At 47.8% G+C, this 23,102-nt stretch overlaps 1 protein-coding gene across 4 annotated transcripts in view; it reads right to left on the bottom strand.

The window, feature by feature from the left end:
* LOC139539378 (cytoplasmic FMR1-interacting protein 1 homolog) overlaps nt 1-23,102 on the bottom strand; it is a 107,169-nt gene that overhangs the window by 82,383 nt on the left and 1,684 nt on the right. For 2 of the 4 annotated variants that reach the window (XM_071342253.1, XM_071342255.1), the window contains exons 2-5: nt 16,741-16,864; nt 15,310-15,399; nt 12,517-12,594; nt 9,134-9,235 (exon numbers count right to left, since the gene is read on the bottom strand). In XM_071342253.1, the coding sequence (XP_071198354.1) occupies nt 9,134-9,235; nt 12,517-12,594; nt 15,310-15,399; nt 16,741-16,857 (387 nt within the window). In that variant the 5' untranslated portion in view covers nt 16,858-16,864. Of the gene's footprint in view, nt 1-9,133; nt 9,236-12,516; nt 12,595-15,257; nt 15,287-15,309; nt 15,400-16,740; nt 16,865-23,102 lie in introns of those variants that run through there. The other 2 variants (XM_071342254.1, XM_071342256.1) reach the window with 2 other exon arrangements.

The raw sequence follows: 23,102 nt of genomic DNA, 5'->3' as shown, positions 1-23,102 counted from the left end.
TCTACTGTATCAACGTGCTGCTACTCTCTGTCTACTGTATCAACGTGCTGGCTACTCCCTGTCTACTGTATCAACGTGCTGGCTACTCCCTGTCTACTGTATCAACGTGCTGGCTACTCCCTGTCTACTGTATCAACGTGCTGGCTACTCCCTGTCTACTGTATCAACGTGCTGGCTACTCCCTGTCTACTGTATCAACGTGCTGCTACTCCCTGTCTACTGTATCAACGTGCTGCTACTCTCTGTCTACTGTATCAACGTGCTGCTACTCCCTGTCTACTGTATCAACGTGCTGTTACTCTCTGTCTACTGTATCAACGTGCTGGCTACTCCCTGTCTACTGTATCAACGTGCTGCTACTCCCTGTCTACTGTATCAACGTGCTGTTACTCCCTGTCTACTGTATCAACGTGCTGGCTACTCTCTGTCTACTGTATCAACGTGCTGGCTACTCCCTGTCTACTGTATCAACGTGCTGCTACTCCCTGTCTACTGTATCAACGTGCTGCTACTCCCTGTCTACTGTATCAACGTGCTGCCTACTCCCTGTCTACTGTATCAACGTGCTGGCTACTCTCTGTCTACTGTATCAACGTGCTGGCTACTCTCTGCCTACTGTATCAACGTGCTGGCTACTCCCTGTCTACTGTATCAACGTGCTGGCTACTCCCTGTCTACTGTATCAACGTGCTGCTACTCTCTGTCTACTGTATCAACGTGCTGCTACTCCCTGTCTACTGTATCAACGTGCTGCTACTCCCTGTCTACTGTATCAACGTGCTGCTACTCTCTGTCTACTGTATCAACGTGCTGGCTACTCCCTGTCTACTGTATCAACGTGCTGCTACTCCCTGTCTACTGTATCAACGTGCTGGCTACTCCCTGTCTACTGTATCAACGTGCTGCTACTCCCTGTCTACTGTATCAACGTGCTGGCTACTCCCTGTCTACTGTATCAACGTGCTGGCTACTCCCTGTCTACTGTATCAACGTGCTGGCTACTCTCTGTCTACTGTATCAACGTGCTGGCTACTCTCTGCCTACTGTATCAACGTGCTGGCTACTCCCTGTCTACTGTATCAACGTGCTGGCTACTCCCTGTCTACTGTATCAACGTGCTGCTACTCTCTGTCTACTGTATCAACGTGCTGCTACTCCCTGTCTACTGTATCAACGTGCTGCTACTCCCTGTCTACTGTATCAACGTGCTGGCTACTCCCTGTCTACTGTATCAACGTGCTGCTACTCCCTGTCTACTGTATCAACGTGCTGCTACTCCCTGTCTACTGTATCAACGTGCTGGCTACTCCCTGTCTACTGTATCAACGTGCTGCTACTCCCTGTCTACTGTATCAACGTGCTGCTACTCCCTGTCTACTGTATCAACGTGCTGGCTACTCCCTGTCTACTGTATCAACGTGCTGGCTACTCCCTGTCTACTGTATCAACGTGCTGCTACTCCCTGTCTACTGTATCAACGTGCTGGCTACTCTCTGTCTACTGTATCAACGTGCTGCTACTCTCTGTCTACTGTATCAACGTGCTGCTACTCTCTGTCTACTGTATCAACGTGCTGGCTACTCTCTGTCTACTGTATCAACGTGCTGCTACTCTCTGTCTACTGTATCAACGTGCTGCTACTCTCTGTCTACTGTATCAACGTGCTGGCTACTCCCTGTCTACTGTATCAACGTGCTGGCTACTCCCTGTCTACTGTATCAACGTGCTGCTACTCCCTGTCTACTGTATCAACGTGCTGGCTACTCCCTGTCTACTGTATCAACGTGCTGCTACTCTCTGTCTACTGTATCAACGTGCTGCTACTCTCTGTCTACTGTATCAACGTGCTGCTACTCCCTGTCTACTGTATCAACGTGCTGGCTACTCCCTGTCTACTGTATCAACGTGCTGCTACTCCCTGTCTACTGTATCAACGTGCTGCTACTCCCTGTCTACTGTATCAACGTGCTGCTACTCCCTGTCTACTGTATCAACGTGCTGGCTACTCTCTGTCTACTGTATCAACGTGCTGCTACTCCCTGTCTACTGTATCAACGTGCTGCTACTCCCTGTCTACTGTATCAACGTGCTGGCTACTCTCTGTCTACTGTATCAACGTGCTGCTACTCCCTGTCTACTGTATCAACGTGCTGGCTACTCTCTGTCTACTGTATCAACGTGCTGCCTACTCTCTGTCTACTGTATCAACGTGCTGCTACTCTCTGCCTACTGTATCAACGTGCTGCTACTCTCTGTCTACTGTATCAACGTGCTGCTACTCCCTGTCTACTGTATCAACGTGCTGCTACTCTCTGTCTACTGTATCAACGTGCTGGCTACTCCCTGTCTACTGTATCAACGTGCTGCTACTCCCTGTCTACTGTATCAACGTGCTGCTACTCCCTGTCTACTGTATCAACGTGCTGCTACTCTCTGTCTACTGTATCAACGTGCTGCTACTCTCTGTCTACTGTATCAACGTGCTGCTACTCTCTGTCTACTGTATCAACGTGCTGCTACTCTCTGTCTACTGTATCAACGTGCTGCTACTCCCTGTCTACTGTATCAACGTGCTGCTACTCTCTGCCTACTGTATCAACGTGCTGCTACTCCCTGTCTACTGTATCAACGTGCTGGCTACTCTCTGTCTACTGTATCAACGTGCTGCTACTCTCTGTCTACTGTATCAACGTGCTGGCTACTCCCTGTCTACTGTATCAACGTGCTGGCTACTCCCTGTCTACTGTATCAACGTGCTGGCTACTCTCTGTCTACTGTATCAACGTGCTGGCTACTCCCTGTCTACTGTATCAACGTGCTGGCTACTCCCTGTCTACTGTATCAACGTGCTGCTACTCTCTGTCTACTGTATCAACGTGCTGGCTACTCCCTGTCTACTGTATCAACGTGCTGGCTACTCCCTGTCTACTGTATCAACGTGCTGGCTACTCTCTGTCTACTGTATCAACGTGCTGCTACTCTCTGTCTACTGTATCAACGTGCTGGCTACTCCCTGTCTACTGTATCAACGTGCTGGCTACTCCCTGTCTACTGTATCAACGTGCTGGCTACTCCCTGTCTACTGTATCAACGTGCTGCTACTCTCTGTCTACTGTATCAACGTGCTGCTACTCTCTGTCTACTGTATCAACGTGCTGGCTACTCCCTGTCTACTGTATCAACGTGCTGCTACTCCCTGTCTACTGTATCAACGTGCTGGCTACTCTCTGTCTACTGTATCAACGTGCTGCTACTCCCTGTCTACTGTATCAACGTGCTGGCTACTCCCTGTCTACTGTATCAACGTGCTGGCTACTCCCTGTCTACTGTATCAACGTGCTGCTACTCCCTGTCTACTGTATCAACGTGCTGCTACTCTCTGTCTACTGTATCAACGTGCTGGCTACTCCCTGTCTACTGTATCAACGTGCTGGCTACTCCCTGTCTACTGTATCAACGTGCTGCTACTCCCTGTCTACTGTATCAACGTGCTGCTACTCCCTGTCTACTGTATCAACGTGCTGGCTACTCCCTGTCTACTGTATCAACGTGCTGGCTACTCCCTGTCTACTGTATCAACGTGCTGCTACTCCCTGTCTACTGTATCAACGTGCTGCTACTCTCTGTCTACTGTATCAACGTGCTGGCTACTCCCTGTCTACTGTATCAACGTGCTGCTACTCCCTGTCTACTGTATCAACGTGCTGGCTACTCCCTGTCTACTGTATCAACGTGCTGGCTACTCCCTGTCTACTGTATCAACGTGCTGGCTACTCCCTGTCTACTGTATCAACGTGCTGGCTACTCCCTGTCTACTGTATCAACGTGCTGCTACTCTCTGTCTACTGTATCAACGTGCTGGCTACTCCCTGTCTACTGTATCAACGTGCTGGCTACTCCCTGTCTACTGTATCAACGTGCTGGCTACTCCCTGTCTACTGTATCAACGTGCTGCTACTCTCTGTCTACTGTATCAACGTGCTGGCTACTCCCTGTCTACTGTATCAACGTGCTGGCTACTCCCTGTCTACTGTATCAACGTGCTGGCTACTCCCTGTCTACTGTATCAACGTGCTGGCTACTCCCTGTCTACTGTATCAACGTGCTGGCTACTCCCTGTCTACTGTATCAACGTGCTGGCTACTCTCTGTCTACTGTATCAACGTGCTGCTACTCTCTGTCTACTGTATCAACGTGCTGGCTACTCCCTGTCTACTGTATCAACGTGCTGGCTACTCCCTGTCTACTGTATCAATGTGCTGGCTACTCCCTGTCTACTGTATCAACGTGCTGGCTACTCCCTGTCTACTGTATCAACGTGCTGCTACTCTCTGTCTACTGTATCAACGTGCTGGCTACTCTCTGCCTACTGTATCAACGTGCTGCTACTCTCTGCCTACTGTATCAACGTGCTGGCTACTCCCTGTCTACTGTATCAACGTGCTGCTACTCCCTGTCTACTGTATCAACGTGCTGCTACTCTCTGTCTACTGTATCAACGTGCTGCTACTCCCTGTCTACTGTATCAACGTGCTGCTACTCCCTGTCTACTGTATCAACGTGCTGGCTACTCTCTGCCTACTGTATCAACGTGCTGCTACTCCCTGTCTACTGTATCAACGTGCTGCTACTCCCTGTCTACTGTATCAACGTGCTGCTACTCTCTGTCTACTGTATCAACGTGCTGCTACTCTCTGTCTACTGTATCAACGTGCTGGCTACTCCCTGTCTACTGTATCAACGTGCTTGCTACTCTCTGTCTACTGTATCAACGTGCTGCTACTCCCTGTCTACTGTATCAACGTGCTGCTACTCCCTGTCTACTGTATCAACGTGCTGGCTACTCTCTGTCTACTGTATCAACGTGCTGCTACTCCCTGTCTACTGTATCAACGTGCTGGCTACTCCCTGTCTACTGTATCAACGTGCTGGCTACTCCCTGTCTACTGTATCAACGTGCTGCTACTCCCTGTCTACTGTATCAACGTGCTGCTACTCCCTGTCTACTGTATCAACGTGCTGGCTACTCCCTGTCTACTGTATCAACGTGCTGGCTACTCCCTGTCTACTGTATCAACGTGCTGCTACTCTCTGTCTACTGTATCAACGTGCTGCTACTCTCTGTCTACTGTATCAACGTGCTGCTACTCCCTGTCTACTGTATCAACGTGCTGCTACTCTCTGTCTACTGTATCAACGTGCTGCTACTCTCTGTCTACTGTATCAACGTGCTGCTACTCTCTGTCTACTGTATCAACGTGCTGCTACTCTCTGTCTACTGTATCAACGTGCTGCTACTCTCTGTCTACTGTATCAACGTGCTGGCTACTCCCTGTCTACTGTATCAACGTGCTGGCTACTCCCTGTCTACTGTATCAACGTGCTGGCTACTCCCTGTCTACTGTATCAACGTGCTGGCTACTCCCTGTCTACTGTATCAACGTGCTGCTACTCTCTGTCTACTGTATCAACGTGCTGGCTACTCCCTGTCTACTGTATCAACGTGCTGCTACTCCCTGTCTACTGTATCAACGTGCTGGCTACTCCCTGTCTACTGTATCAACGTGCTGGCTACTCCCTGTCTACTGTATCAACGTGCTGGCTACTCCCTGTCTACTGTATCAACGTGCTGCTACTCTCTGTCTACTGTATCAACGTGCTGGCTACTCCCTGTCTACTGTATCAACGTGCTGGCTACTCCCTGTCTACTGTATCAACGTGCTGGCTACTCCCTGTCTACTGTATCAACGTGCTGGCTACTCCCTGTCTACTGTATCAACGTGCTGGCTACTCCCTGTCTACTGTATCAACGTGCTGCTACTCTCTGTCTACTGTATCAACGTGCTGCTACTCTCTGTCTACTGTATCAACGTGCTGGCTACTCCCTGTCTACTGTATCAACGTGCTGGCTACTTCCTGTCTACTGTATCAACGTGCTGGCTACTCCCTGTCTACTGTATCAACGTGCTGGCTACTCCCTGTCTACTGTATCAACGTGCTGCTACTCTCTGTCTACTGTATCAACGTGCTGCTACTCTCTGTCTACTGTATCAACGTGCTGGCTACTCCCTGTCTACTGTATCAACGTGCTGGCTACTTCCTGTCTACTGTATCAACGTGCTGCTACTCTCTGTCTACTGTATCAACGTGCTGCTACTCTCTGTCTACTGTATCAACGTGCTGGCTACTCCCTGTCTACTGTATCAACGTGCTGCTACTCCCTGTCTACTGTATCAACGTGCTGCTACTCCCTGTCTACTGTATCAACGTGCTGCTACTCTCTGTCTACTGTATCAACGTGCTGCTACTCTCTGTCTACTGTATCAACGTGCTGCTACTCCCTGTCTACTGTATCAACGTGCTGCTACTCCCTGTCTACTGTATCAACGTGCTGCTACTCCCTGTCTACGGTATCAACGTGCTGGCTACTCTCTGTCTACTGTATCAACGTGCTGGCTACTCCCTGTCTACTGTATCAACGTGCTGCTACTCCCTGTCTACTGTATCAACGTGCTGGCTACTCCCTGTCTACTGTATCAACGTGCTGCTACTCTCTGTCTACTGTATCAACGTGCTGCTACTCTCTGTCTACTGTATCAACGTGCTGCTACTCCCTGTCTACTGTATCAACGTGCTGCTACTCCCTGTCTACTGTATCAACGTGCTGGCTACTCCCTGTCTACTGTATCAACGTGCTGCTACTCTCTGTCTACTGTATCAACGTGCTGGCTACTCCCTGTCTACTGTATCAACGTGCTGGCTACTCTCTGTCTACTGTATCAACGTGCTGCTACTCCCTGTCTACTGTATCAACGTGCTGCTACTCTCTGTCTACTGTATCAACGTGCTGGCTACTCCCTGTCTACTGTATCAACGTGCTGCTACTCTCTGTCTACTGTATCAACGTGCTGCTACTCTCTGTCTACTGTATCAACGTGCTGCTACTCCCTGTCTACTGTATCAACGTGCTGGCTACTCTCTGTCTACTGTATCAACGTGCTGGCTACTCCCTGTCTACTGTATCAACGTGCTGGCTACTCCCTGTCTACTGTATCAACGTGCTGCTACTCCCTGTCTACTGTATCAACGTGCTGCTACTCTCTGTCTACTGTATCAACGTGCTGCTACTCTCTGTCTACTGTATCAACGTGCTGCTACTCTCTGTCTACTGTATCAACGTGCTGCTACTCCCTGTCTACTGTATCAACGTGCTGCTACTCCCTGTCTACTGTATCAACGTGCTGCTACTCCCTGTCTACTGTATCAACGTGCTGGCTACTCTCTGTCTACTGTATCAACGTGCTGGCTACTCCCTGTCTACTGTATCAACGTGCTGCTACTCCCTGTCTACTGTATCAACGTGCTGGCTACTCCCTGTCTACTGTATCAACGTGCTGCTACTCTCTGTCTACTGTATCAACGTGCTGCTACTCTCTGTCTACTGTATCAACGTGCTGCTACTCCCTGTCTACTGTATCAACGTGCTGCTACTCCCTGTCTACTGTATCAACGTGCTGGCTACTCCCTGTCTACTGTATCAACGTGCTGCTACTCTCTGTCTACTGTATCAACGTGCTGGCTACTCCCTGTCTACTGTATCAACGTGCTGGCTACTCTCTGTCTACTGTATCAACGTGCTGCTACTCCCTGTCTACTGTATCAACGTGCTGCTACTCTCTGTCTACTGTATCAACGTGCTGGCTACTCCCTGTCTACTGTATCAACGTGCTGCTACTCTCTGTCTACTGTATCAACGTGCTGCTACTCTCTGTCTACTGTATCAACGTGCTGCTACTCCCTGTCTACTGTATCAACGTGCTGGCTACTCTCTGTCTACTGTATCAACGTGCTGGCTACTCCCTGTCTACTGTATCAACGTGCTGGCTACTCCCTGTCTACTGTATCAACGTGCTGCTACTCCCTGTCTACTGTATCAACGTGCTGCTACTCTCTGTCTACTGTATCAACGTGCTGCTACTCTCTGTCTACTGTATCAACGTGCTGCTACTCTCTGTACTTCTGGAAGACACTGCAGTGACAGACCACTGGGGGAACATCTACACACAGGACATGGTGTTGCTGGTTGGTGTGACAGAGAGGTCGGGGTGTCTGGTTGGTGTGACAGAGAGAGAGGTCAGGGAGCCTCCGGCTGGTTGGTGTGACAGAGAGGGTCGGGGTGTCTGGTTGGTGTGACAGAGAGGTCAGGGTGTCTGGTTGGTGTGACAGAGAGGTCGGGGTGTCTGGTTGGTGTGACAGAGAGGTCGGGGTGTCTGGTTGGTGTGACAGAGAGGTCGGGGTGTCTGGTTGGTGTGACAGAGAGAGGAGAGGGGTGTCTGGTTGGTGTGACAGAGAGGTCGGGGTGTCTGGTTGGTGTGACAGAGAGGTCGGGGTGTCTGGTTGGTGTGACAGAGAGAGAGGGGAGGGTGTCTGGTTGGTGTGACAGAGAGAGAGGTGAGGGTGTCTGGTTGGTGTGACAGAGAGAGAGGGGAGGGTGTCTGGTTGGTGTGACAGAGAGGGTCAGGGTGTCTGGTTGGTGTGACAGAGAGAGAGGGGAGGGTGTCTGGTTGGTGTGACAGAGAGAGAGGGGAGGGAGCCTGGTTGGTGTGACAGAGAGGTCGGGGTGTCTGGTTGGTGTGACAGAGAGTCAGGGTGTCTGGTTGGTGTGACAGAGAGGTCGGGGTGTCTGGTTGGTGTGACAGAGAGGTCGGGGTGTCTGGTTGGTGTGACAGAGAGGTCGGGGTGTCTGGTTGGTGTGACAGAGAGGTCGGGGTGTCTGGTTGGTGTGACAGAGAGAGAGGTGAGGGTGTCTGGTTGGTGTGACAGAGAGAGAGGTCGGGGTGTCTGGTTGGTGTGACAGAGAGAGAGGTCAGGGTGTCTGGTTGGTGTGACAGAGAGAGAGGAGAGGGGTGTCTGGTTGGTGTGAGAGAGAGAGGTGAGGGTGTCTGGTTGGTGTGACAGAGAGAGAGGTCAGGGTGTCTGGTTGGTGTGACAGAGAGAGAGGTCAGGGTGTCTGGTTGGTGTGACAGAGAGAGAGGAGAGGGGTGTCTGGTTGGTGTGAGAGAGAGAGGTGAGGGTGCCTGGTTGGTGTGTGACAGAGAGAGAGGTGAGGGTACCTCCGGCTGATTGGTGTTACCTGGAAGTACATAAAGTTCATGAGCTTGGTGACCTCAGGCTCCAGCACCTCCACTGTCTTCTCATAGATCTCCACTCTGTTGGGCTGCTCATTACACTTCACCTGATAGAGGGAGGAAGAGAGGAAGACATGGTGGATCATGAGTAATACACATGGGAAATCATGAGCAATACACATGGGAAATCATGAGCAATACACATGGGAAATCATGAGCAATACACATGGGAAATCTTGAGTATTACACATGGTGGATCATGAGCAATATACATGGTGGATCATGAGCAATATACATGGTGGATCATGAGCAATATACATGGTGGATCATGAGCAATACACATGGTGGATCATGAGCAATATACATGGTGGATCATGAGCAATATACATGGTGGATCATGAGCAATATACATGGTGGATCATGAGCAATACACATGGTGGATCATGAGCAATACACATGGTGGATCATGAGCAATACACATGGTGGATCATGAGCAATACACATGGTGGATCATGAGCAATACACATGGTGGATCATGAGCAATACACATGGTGGATCATGAGCAATATACATGGTGGATCATGAGCAATATACATGGTGGATCATGAGCAATACACATGGTGGATCATGAGCAATACACATGGTGGATCATGAGCAATATACATGGTGGATCATGAGCAATATACATGGTGGATCATGAGCAATATACATGGTGGATCATGAGCAATACACATGGTGGATCATGAGCAATATACATGGTGGATCATGAGCAATATACATGGTGGATCATGAGCAATACACATGGTGGATCATGAGCAATACACAAGGTGGATCATGAGCAATATACATGGTGGATCATGAGCAATACCGTTGCATGAAGATCCACAATAGTTTGCAACTACAATGAAAAAATGGATTGTAATGTTAGAGTTATGTGGAGTATCCGATCAGCCTCAGCCATGCAGTGGTTACCTGTGGGATACCATGAGAGCAGTATATCAGTCAGCCATGGTTACCTGTGGGATAACATGAGAGCAGTATATCAGTCAGCCATGGTTACCTGTGGGATAACATGAGCAGTATATCAGTCAGCCATGCAGTGGTTACCTGTGGGATAACATGAGAGCAGTATATCAGTCAGCCATGCGGTGGTTACCTGTGGGATAACATGAGAGCAGTATATCAGTCAGCCTTAGTTACCTGTGGGATAACATGAGAGCAGTATATCAGTCAGCCATGCAGTGGTTACCTGTGGGATAACATGAGAGCAGTATATCAGTCAGCCATGCGGTGGTTACCTGTGGGATAACATGAGAGCAGTATATCAGTCAGCCATGAGGAGGTTACCTGTAGGATAGCATGAGAGCAGTATATCAGTCAGCCATGCGGTGGTTACCTGTGGGATAACATGAGAGCAGTATATCAGTCAGCCATGCGGTGGTTACCTGTGGGATAACATGAGAGCAGTATATCAGTCAGCCATGCGGTGGTTACCTGTGGGATAACATGAGAGCAGTATATCAGTCAGCCATGCGGTGGTTACCTGTGGGATAACATGAGAGCAGTATATCAGTCAGCCATGCAGTGGTTACCGGTGGGATAACATGAGAGCAGTATATCAGTCAGCCATGAGGAGGTTACCTGTGGGATAACATGAGCAGTATATCAGTCAGCCATGCGGTGGTTACCTGTGGGATAACATGAGAGCAGTATATCAGTCAGCCATGCGGTGGTTACCTGTGGGATAACATGAGCAGTATATCAGTCAGCCATGCGGTGGTTACCTGTGGGATAACATGAGCGCAGTATATCAGTCAGCCATGCGGTGGTTACCTGTGGGATAACATGAGCAGTATATCAGTTAGCCATGCGGTGGTTACCTGTGGGATAGCATGAGAGCAGTACATCAGTCAGCCATGCAGTGGTTACCTGTGGGATAACATGAGAGCAGTATATCAGTCAGCCATGCGGTGGTTACCTGTGGGATAACATGAGAGCAGTATATCAGTTAGCCATGCGGTGGTTACCTGTGGGATAACATGAGCAGTATATCAGTCAGCCATGCGGTGGTTACCTGTGGGATAACATGAGAGCAGTATATCAGTCAGCCATGCGGTGGTTACCTGTGGGATAACATGAGCAGTATATCAGTTAGCCATGCGGTGGTTACCTGTGGGATAGCATGAGAGCAGTACATCAGTCAGCCATGCAGTGGTTACCTGTGGGATAACATGAGAGCAGTATATCAGTCAGCCATGCGGTGGTTACCTGTGGGATAACATGAGAGCAGTATATCAGTCAGCCATGCGGTGGTTACCTGTGGGATAACATGAGAGCAGTATATCAGTCAGCCATGCGGTGGTTACCTGTGGGATAACATGAGAGCAGTATATCAGTCAGCCATGCGGTGGTTACCTGTGGGATAGCATGAGAGCAGTATATCAGTCAGCCATGCGGTGGTTACCTGTGGGATAGCATGAGAGCAGTATATCAGTCAGCCATGCGGTGGTTACCTGTGGGATAGCATGGGAGCAGTATATCAGTCAGCCATGCGGTGGTTACCTGTGGGATAACATGGGAGCAGTATATCAGTCAGCCATGCGGTGGTTACCTGTGGGATAACATGAGAGCAGTATATCAGTCAGCCATGCGGTGGTTACCTGTGGGATAACATGAGAGCAGTATATCAGTCAGCCATGCGGTGGTTACCTGTGGGATAACATGAGAGCAGTATATCAGTCAGCCATGCGGTGGTTACCTGTGGGATAACATGAGAGCAGTATATCAGTCAGCCATGCGGTGGTTACCTGTGGGATAACATGAGAGCAGTATATCAGTCAGCCATGCGGTGGTTACCTGTGGGATAACATGAGAGCAGTATATCAGTCAGCCATGCGGTGGTTACCTGTGGGATAGCATGAGAGCAGTATATCAGTCAGCCATGCGGTGGTTACCTGTGGGATAACATGAGAGCAGTATATCAGTCAGCCATGCGGTGGTTACCTGTGGGATAACATGAGAGCAGTATATCAGTCAGCCATGCGGTGGTTACCTGTGGGATAGCATGAGAGCAGTATATCAGTCAGCCATGCGGTGGTTACCTGTGGGATAACATGAGAGCAGTATATCAGTCAGCCCTGCGGTGGTTACCTGTGGGATAGCATGAGAGCAGTATATCAGTCAGCCATGCGGTGGTTACCTGTGGGATAACATGAGCAGTATATAAGTCAGCCATGCAGTGGTTACCTGTGGGATAACATGAGAGCAGTATATCAGTCAGCCATGCGGTGGTTACCTGTGGGATAGCATGAGAGCAGTATATCAGTCAGCCATGCGGTGGTTACCTGTGGGATAACATGAGAGCAGTATATCAGTCAGCCATGGTTACCTGTGGGATGGCGCGAGAGCAGCTCCTCCACGTGTACAGCATCACAGCATACTCCTGGCCCTCCTCCAGCATCTCATTCTGAAGGAAGACATTTAAAAGGCTCTCAAACACAATACAGCTACTAGCCTCTCTCTCTCTCTGAGGTTCAATACAGCTACTAGCCTCTCTGAGGTACAATACAGCTACTAGCCTCTCTCTCTCTGAGGTACAATACAGCTACTAGCCTCTCTCTCTGAGGTATAATACAGCTACTAGCCTCTCTCTCTCTGATGTACAATACAGCTACTAGCCTCTCTCTCTCTGAGGTACAATACAGCTACTAGCCTCTCTCTCTCTCTGAGGTACAATACAGCTACTAGCCTCTCTCTCTCTGATGTACAATACAGCTACTAGCCTCTCTCTCTGAGGTACAATACAGCTACTAGCCTCTCTCTCTCTGAGGTACAATACAGCTACTAGCCTCTCTCTCTGATGTACAATACAGCTACTAGCCTCTCTCTCTCTGAGGTACAATACAGCTACTAGCCTCTCTCTCTCAGAGGTACAATACAGCTACTAGCCTCTCTCTCTCTGAGGTACAATACAGCTACTAGCCTCTCTCTCTCTGAGGTACAATACAGCTACTAGCCTCTCTCTCTGATGTACAATACAGCTACTAGCCTCTCTCTCTCTGAGGTACAATACAGCTACTAGCCTCTCTCTCTCTGAGGTATAATACAGCTACTAGCCTCTCTCTCTCTGAGGTACAATACAGCTACTAGCCTCTCTCTCTCTGAGGTACAATACAGCTACTAGCCTCTCTCTCTCTGAGGTTGCTGAGGTATTGTAGTACTTCAGTGCATTCAGAGCAGCCCTGGTCCCTGTGACCGCTTGGCTGGATAGCTGACTGGTTGGCTGGTTGGCTGGCTGCATACAAAGTGCTGTTTGATAGAGCCTTGGCAGGTGGGCAGGCGCTCTAAAACACCAATTACCCCTCACTACAAAGCACCACTATTCACCATTATTCCCTCACTAAAGCAGACATGTCACAGTGCAGCAGAGAGACCTGGGAAGTGTCTCAAATGGCACCCTATTCCCTATATAGTACACTACTTTAGGCCAGAGCCCTATTCCCTATATAGTGCACTACTTTAGACCAGAGCCCTATTCCCTATATAGTGCACTACTTTAGACCAGAGCCCTATTCCCTATATAGTGCACTACTTTAGACCAGAGCCCTATTCCCTATATAGTGCACTACTTTAGACCAGAACCCTATTCCCTATATAGTGGTACTACTTTAGACCAGAACCCCATTCCCTATATAGTGCATATAGTGCACTACTATAGACCAGAACCCTATTCCCTATATAGTGCACTACTATAGACCAGAACCCTATTCCCTATATAGTGCACTACTTTAGACCAGAGCCATAGGGGCCTATATAGGGAATAGGGTGCCATTTGTGATGCAGAGAGCTTGGCCTGGGTCCTCGTTCCTGTCACAGGGACACAGCCAAGTCTCCTCAGCCTTATTTCACCCATATAAACTCTAATAAATCCTTATTCAACTTATAAACCGTCCCACCAGCTCTCTCTCTCTAAACCTACCCCTCTCTTTTGTCCCTGCTCTAGGGACTAAGTTTCCCACATGAAGTATCAACAGACTAGAGAATTTAGAGGAAGTTAATGAATTGAGTTTATTTATTCCAAAAGGCCTAACGAATATATTTTCAATCTATTCATGAGGCGACACATGGAAACTGGTACTTACCATACCAGAGTGGGCGGTGGCCTGCTCGATGTGTCTGGAAACTGGTACTTACCATACCAGAGTGGACGGTGGCCTGCTCGATGTGTCTGGAAACTGGTACTTACCATACCAGAGTGGACGGTGGCCTGCTCGATCTGTCTGGAAACTGGTACTTACCATACCAGAGTGGACGGTGGCCTGCTCGATGTGTCTGGAAACTGGTACTTACCATGCCAGAGTGGACGGTGGCCTGCTCGATGTGTCTGGAAACTGGTACTTACCATACCAGAGTGGGCGGTGGCCTGCTCGATGTGTCTGGAAACTGGTACTTACCATACCAGAGTGGACGGTGGCCTGCTCGATCTGTCTGGAAACTGGTACTTACCATACCAGAGTGGACGGTGGCCTGCTCGATGTGTCTGGAAACTGGTACTTACCATACCAGAGTGGACGGTGGCCTGCTCGATGTGTCTGGAAACTGGTACTTACCATACCAGAGTGGGCGGTGGCCTGATCGATGTGTCTGGAAACTGGTACTTACCATACCAGAGTGGACGGTGGCCTGCTCGATCTGTCTGGAAACTGGTACTTACCATACCAGAGTGGGCGGTGGCCTGCTCGATGTGTCTGGAAACTGGTACTTACCATACCAGAGTGGACGGTGGCCTGCTCGATCTGTCTGGAAACTGGTACTTACCATACCAGAGTGGACGGTGGCCTGCTCGATCTGTCTGGAAACTGGTACTTACCATACCAGAGTGGGCGGTGGCCTGCTCGATGTGTCTGGAAACTGGTACTTACCATACCAGAGTGGACGGTGGCCTGCTCGATCTGTCTGGAAACTGGTACTTACCATACCAGAGTGGACGGTGGCCTGCTCGATGTGTCTGGAAACTGGTACTTACCATACCAGAGTGGACGGTGGCCTGCTCGATCTGTCTGGAAACTGGTACTTACCATACCAGAGTGGACGGTGGCCTGCTCGATGTGTCTGGAAACTGGTACTCACCATGCTGGAGTGGACGGTGGCCTGCTCGATGTGTCTGGAAACTGGTACTCACCATGCTGGAGTGGACGGTGGCCTGCTCGATGTATCTGGCGATCCCCGTCACAAAGGCATTACGGTCTTCAAAGTTGGTGTTGAAGTTGGGCTTTGGAGAGAGATGGGATGTTAGATTGGAATCAAAGGAATTCTACCAGCTAGCTCTGTGCATAGCGCACATGAATACTGTAATTACCTGGTGCATGAGGGAGGAAGGCAGGGCTAGCTGGTCTGAGAACAGTTCTTACCTGGTACATGAGGGGCGGCAGGTAGCCTAGTGGTTAGAGTGGAGGGGCGGCAGGTAGCCTAGTGGTTAGAGCGTTGGGCCAGTAACTGAAAGGTTGTTGGATCGAATCCCCGAGCTGACAAGGTACAAATCTGTCGTTCTGCCCCTGAACAAGGCAGTTAACTTCTTTGGGACTAAGGGGCAGTATTGAGTAGCTTGGATAAATAAGGTGCCCAGAATAAACTGCCTGCTACTCAGGCCCAAAAGCTAGAATATGCATATAATTAGTAGATTTGGATAGAAAACACTCTGAAGTTTCTAAAACTGTTTGAATGATGTCTGTGAGTATAACAGAACTCATATGGAAGGCGAAAACCTGAGAAAAGAATCCAACCAGGAAGTGGGAAATCTTAGGTTTGTAGGTTTTCAAGTCTTTGCCTATCCAATATACAGTGTCTATGGGGTCATATTGCACTTCCTAAGGCTTCCACCAGATGTCAACAGTCTTTAGAACCTTGTTTCAGGCTTCTACTGTGAAGGGGGAGAGAATGAGAGCTGTTTCAACAAGGTGTTTGGCAGAATGCCATGAGCTCAGTCAGGCGCGCCCCCGTGAGAGCGACCTGCGTTCCTTCTTCTTTCAAAGGAATTCTCCGGCTGAAACATTATTGAATATTTATGTTAAAAACATCCTAAAGATTGATTCTATACATCGTTTGACATGTTTCTACGAACTGTAATTTAACTTTTTGACTTTGTCTGGCCTGCGTGAATTTGGATTTGTGAACTAAACGCGCAAACAAAAAGGAGGTATTTGGACATAAATGATGGACTTTATCGAACAAAATAAACATTTATTGTGGAACTGGGATTCCTGGGAGTGCATTCTGATGAAGATCATCAAAGGTAAGTGAATATTTATAATGCTATTTCTGACTTCTGTTGACTCCACAACATGGCGGGTACCTGTATGGCTTGTTTTGGTCTCCGAGCGCTGTACTCAGATTATTGCATGGTGTGCTTTTTCCGTAAAGCTTTTTTGAAATCTGACACAGCGGTTGCATTAAGGAGAAGTATATCTTTAACCCACTGTTCCCTGGTAGGCAGTCATTGTAAATAAGAATTTGTTCTTAACTGACTTGCCTAGTTAAATAAATGTTTAAAAAATAAATGAGGGAGGAGGGCAGGGGCTCGATGCAGGGCTGCTGGTCTGGGAACAGTTCTTACCTGGTACATGAGGGAGCAAGGCAGGGGCTCGATGCAGGGCTGCTGGTCTGGGAGAGGCAGCTCCTCCAGAAGGTCCACATTGGACAGAGCATCCTCCAGCGTTACCGTGGACGCCATGATGCTGCTGGAACAACACACAGATATAGGAGTTAGAGATATGATGCTGCAACAACACACAGACGGCGCCGGAGAGGAAGGCAGACGTCTTACGTGTCCCCAACCTATTGTGTTTTTTGGTTCGTTTATTTGCAACTTATTGTTTTACTTATTTTGAACATAATGTTGCCGTCTCAGTTAGGACAACCTGTGGTTCTCTGTCCGTCCAGACATCAGGACCGCGGTTACTCACCACGGACTAGCAGAATCCTTTTTTTCCTTTCCCGACGCGAAGGATATACCGATTTCTCGCAGAAGATTAAACTACCAACTGGACATTAAAAACTGTTACATCTTATGCTTCACGGAGTCGTGGCTGAACGACGACACTATCAACATACAGCTGGCTGGTTATATGATGTACCGGCAGGATAGAACAGCAGCGTCTGGTAAGACAAGGGGCGGCGGACTATGTATTTTTGTAAATAACAGCTGGTGCACGATATCTAAGGAAATCTCGAGCTATTGCTCGCCTGAGGTAGAGTATCTCATGATAAGCTGTAGACCACACTATCTACCTAGAGAGTTGTCATCTGTATTTTTTAATTTTTTCGTAGCTGTTTACATACCACCACAGTCAGAGGCTGGCACTAAGACTAGAGGTCAACCGATTAAATCGGAATGGCCGATTAATTAGGGCCGATTTCAAGTTTTCATAACAATCGGTAATCTGCATTTTTGGACACCGATTGTGGCCGATTACATTGCACTTCACGAGGAGACTGCCTGGCAGGCTGACTACCTGTTACGTGAGTGCAGCCAGAAGCCAAGGTAAGTTGCTAGCTAGCATTAAACTTATCTTATTAAAAAAATTCAATCATAACATAATCACTAGTTAACTACACATGGTTGATGATATTACTAGTTTATCTAGCTTGTCCCGCGTTGCATATAATCGATGCAGTGCCTGTTAATTTCTCATCGAATCACAGCCTACTTCGCCAAACAGGTGATTTAACAAGCGCATTCGTGAAAAAAAAGCACTGACGTTGCCCCAATGTGTACCTAACCATAAATATCAATGCCTTTCTTTAAAATCAATACACAAGTATATATTTCTAAACCTGCATATTTAGTTAATATTAACATCAATTTATTTTAACTAGGGACACTTCTCTTGCGTTCCGTGTAAGCAGTCAGGGTATATGCAGCAGTTTGGGCCGCCTGGCTCGTTGCAAACTGTGTGAAGTCCATTTATTCCTAACAAAGACCGTAATTAATTTGCCAGAATTGTACATAATTATGACATAACATTGAAGGTTGTGCAATGTAACAGTAATATTTAGACTTAGGGATGCCATCCGTTAGATAAAATACGCAACGGTTCCGAAAGAATAAACGTTTTGTTTTCGAAATGATAGAGCAGTGTGACAAACAACACAGTTACAAACAAACGTACAGTCAATAACACAATAGAAAAGTCTATATACAGTGTGTGCAAATGAGGTAAGATTATGGAGGTAAGGTAATAAATAGGCCATAGTGGCGAAATAATTACAATTTAGCAATTAAACACTGGCGTGATAGATGTGCAGGTAGAGATACTGGGGTGCAAAGGAGCAAAATATATATATAACAATATGGGGATGAGGTAGTTGGGTGGGCTATTTACAGATGGGCTATGTACAGGTGCAATGATCTGTGAGATGCTCTGACAGCTGGTGCTTAAAGTTAGAGAGGGAGATATAAGTCTCCAACTTATGACTTCAAGCCTATCAACTCCCAAGATTAGACTGCCAATACTAAAGTGCCTATAAGAACATCCAATGGTCAAAGGTATATGAAATACAAATCGTATAGAGAGAAATAGCAGAGAAATGGCAGAGAGAAATAGTCCTATAATTCCTATAATAACTACAACCTAAAACTTCTTTACTGGGAATATTAAACCACCAGCTTTCATATGTTCTCATGTTCTGAGCAAGTAACTTAAACGTTAGCTTTTTTACATGGCACATATTGCACTTTTACTTTCTTCTCCAACACTTTGTTTTTGCATTATTTAAACCAAATTGAACATGTTTCATTATTTATTTGAGACTAAATAGATTTTATTGATGGATTATATTAAGTTAAAATAAAAGGGTTCATTGTTCATTCAGTATTGTTGTAATTGTCATTATTACAAATATATATAAAAATCGGCCGATTAATCGGTATCGGCCTCTAGTGCATACGGCCCAGTACATCACTGGGGCCAAGCTTCCTGCCATTCAGGACCTCTATACCAGGCGGTGTCAGAGGAAGGTCCTAAAAATTGTCAAAGACTCCAGCCACCCTAGTTATAGACTGTTCTCTTTGCTACCACATGGCAAGCCTTACCGGAGCGCCAAGTCTTGGTCCAAGAGGCTTCTAAACAGCTTCTACCCCCCCAAGCCATAAGACTCCTGAACATCTAATCAAATGGCTACCCAGACTATTTGCATTGCCCCCCCCCCTTTTACGCTGCTGCTACTCTCTGTTATTATCTATGCATAGTCACTTTAATAACTCTACCTACATGTACGTATTACCTAAATTACCTCGACTAACAGGTGCCTCGTACATTGACACATTGACTCTGTACCAGTACCCCCTGTATATAGCCTCCACATTGACTCAGTACCCCTGTATATAGCCTCCACATTGACTCTGTACCGGTACCCCCTGTATATAGTCTCCACATTGACTCTGTACCGGTACCCCCTGTATATAGCCTCCACACTGACTCTGTACCAGTACCCCCTGTATATAGCCTCCACACTGACTCTGTACCGTAACACCCTGTATATAGCCTCCACATTGACTCTGTACCGTTACCCCCTGTATATAGCCTCCACATTGACTCGGTACCAGTACCCCCTGTATATAGCCTCCACATTGACTCTGTACCGGTACCCCCTGTATATAGCCTCCACACTGACTCTGTACCGTAAACACCCTGTATATAGCCTCCACATTGACTCTGTACTGGTACCCCCTGTATATAGCCTCCACATTGACTCTGTACCGGTACACCCTGTATATAGCCTCCACATTGACTCTGTACCGTTACCCCCTGTATATAGCCTCACTATTGTTATTTACTGCTGCTCTTTAATGATGTTACTTTTATTTCTTATTTTTCTTAAAACTGCATGGTTGGTTTAGGGCTTGTAAGTAAGCATTTAACTGTAAGGTCTATATACCTGTTGTATTCGGGGTATGTGACAAATAAAATGTATATATATATATTTTCTTTATATATAAATGATAAGATAGTTCGACAACCCTGTCTTTTTAAATGATATCAAAACACAACCATGTATCTTTTCCAGTGATGAAGACAAGGATATCTCATGGTACAGTGGGGTAAGCTAAATAGGTCACCTTCATCTCCTGAATGTTTTACCATTCAGGTCCAAAACGTCACTTTCTGACCACTTCTACAATGGGCAAATATATCTGGAAGGTTTCATTCAAATCGAAAGAGGTGCTGTCAAAAAAGTGATTGAATTCAAATGGATTTACCCCCATAAGAGGCTTAACTGCTCTGGTATCAGGAATAGCCCTAGGAGGGGGAGAGCAGCAGCACAGGAAACAGAGAACCACAGGTTGTCCTAACTGAGACAGGAAACAGAGAACCACAGGTTGTCCTAACTGAGACAGGAAACAGAGAACCACAGCTAGTCCTAACTGAGACAGGAAACAGAGAACCACAGGTTGTCCTAACTGAGACAGGAAACAGAGAATCACAGCTAGTCCTAACTGAGACAGGAAACAGAGAACCACAACTAGTCCTAACTGAGACAGGAAACAGAGAGACACAGCTAGTCCTAACTGAGACAGACAGGAAACAGAGAGACACAGCTAGTCTTAACTGAGACATGAAACACAGAACCACAGGTAGTCCTAACTGAGACAGGAAACAGAGAACCACAGGTTGTCCTAACTGAGACAGGAAACAGAACCACAGGTTGTCCTAACTGAGACAGGAAACAGAGAACCACAGCTAGTCCTAACTGAGACAGGAAACAGAGAACCACAGCTAGTCCTAACTGAGACAGGAAACAGAGAACCACAGCTAGTCCTAACTGAGACAGGAAACAGAACCACAGGTTGTCCTAACTGAGACAGGAAACAGAGAACCACAGCTAGTCCTAACTGAGACAGGAAACAGAGAGACACAGCTAGACCTAACTGAGACAGACAGGAAACAGAGAGACACAGCTAGTCCTAACTGAGACAGACAGGAAACGGTGAGACACAGCTAGCCCTAACTGAGACAGACAGGAAACAGAGAGACACAGCTAGTCCTAACTGAGACAGACAGGAAACAGAGAGACACAGCTAGTCCTAACTGAGACAGACAGGCTCTGGGGACACAGCCAGCCCTAACTGAGACAGACAGGCTCTGGGGACACAGCCAGCCCTAACTGAGACAGACAGGCTCTGTGGACACAGAGGGCTCTGGTCTAAAGTAGTGCACTATATAGGGAATAGGGTGCAGTTTGGAATGTAGCCCCAGAGCACAGTAAAGGCGTCCTCATGCTTCAATTCGGCTGGCGAACTGAACGAATGTGCTTGCATACATCCTTAAAATACCTTAGTTATATTGCTGTTTTTCAAGCTGTTTGTCCATTTTGAGATACCGTAGCCAAAATAGTCAGAATTAATCTAACTCTTAATCTACTCAATTCATTTAAAACTTTTTTGCCAAGGAGATCTTAGTTGCTCAATTTTACATCTTACTAGAAATGTTGGGTTCAGTATTTCTCAATGAAAACATGTGCATGAAAATTAGTCGTCTCTCGTCGAATGACAAAGACTTTATTGAAGAATCCCTACTGTTGACCAATCACAGACGAAGGGGCGTAGACTTTCGCCTACTGACTTCAGCTCGTCTCCGAACAACCCCCCCCCCAAAGAAAAATCGAACAAAAACTTCACAAGATGTCATCATAATGTATGCACAAACTGTTTCGGCTGGGAATCACGCAGACGCCTGTAGGGTTAGGGTCAGGGTCAGGGTTAGGGTCAGGGTCAGGGTTAGGGTCAGGGAAACTGTTTCGGCTGGGAATCACGCAGACGCCTGTAGGGTCAGGGTTAGGGTCAGGGTTAGGGAAACTGTTTCGGCTGGGAATCACGCAGACGCCTGTAGGGTTAGGGTCAGGGTTAGGGTCAGGGTCAGGGTTAGGGTCAGGGAAACTGTTTCGGCTGGGAATCACGCAGACGCCTGTAGGGTCAGGGTTAGGGTCAGGGTCAGGGTTAGGGAAACTGTTTCGGCTGGGAATCACGCAGACGCCTGTAGGGTTAGGGTTAGGGTCAGGGTTAGGGTCAGGGTCAGGGTCAGGGTTAGGGTCAGGGTTAGGGTCAGGGTTAGGGTCAGGGTCAGGGTTAGGGTCAGGGTTAGGGTCAGGGTTAGGGTCAGGGTTAGGGTTAGGGTCAGGGTTAGGGTCAGGGTTAGGGTTAGGGTCAGGGTCAGGGTCAGGGTTAGGGTCAGGGTCAGGGTTAGGGTTAGGGTCAGGGTTAGGGTTAGGGTTAGGGTCAGGGTCAGGGTTAGGGTCAGGGTCAGGGTCAGTCTGGAGGTCAGATAAAGGCTCTGTTGGAAATAAACTCTCCTCCCAAAGACTCTGGTTCTGGTGAAGCCTGGTCCTGGGCTACACTGCAGCTTGGTGTGGTTCTGGTGAAGCCTGGTCCTGGGCTACACTGCAGCTTGGTGTGGTTCTGGTGAAGCCTGGTCCTGGGCTAAGTGTTTTTGGCATTGTAGATTTGTCTTGACCAGAAGCAAAGAGAGCCATGTCACTTCTGTAGAACAGAACTTGCGCAGCTGCAATAAGTTAGCAACGGAGGAACCCCAATGTCAGAAATATACACGGTGTGAAAACACAATAAACTCCTGCTGTCAAAATAACCGGTATGAAACCCCTGTAAATGAATGGACAGTATGTATCCTACCCACCACCACAACAAATCCAGATATACCAGGGCCCAGATATACCAGGGGCCCAGATATAACAGGGCCCAGATATAACAGGGCCCAGATATACCAGGGGCCCAGATATACCAGGGGCCCAGATATACCAGGGGCCCAGATATACCAGTGGCCCAGATATACCAGGGGCCCAGATATACCAGGGGCCCAGATATACCAGGGGCCCAGATATACCAGGGGCCCAAATATAACGGGGTCCAGATATACCAGGGTCCCAGATATACCAGGGTCCCAGATATAACAGGGTCCCAGA

Source organism: Salvelinus alpinus, chromosome 15, assembly GCF_045679555.1.
Source record: "Salvelinus alpinus chromosome 15, SLU_Salpinus.1, whole genome shotgun sequence".
Taxonomy (NCBI): Eukaryota; Metazoa; Chordata; class Actinopteri; order Salmoniformes; family Salmonidae; genus Salvelinus; species Salvelinus alpinus.
This window is presented reverse-complemented; position numbering and strand designations above follow the sequence as displayed.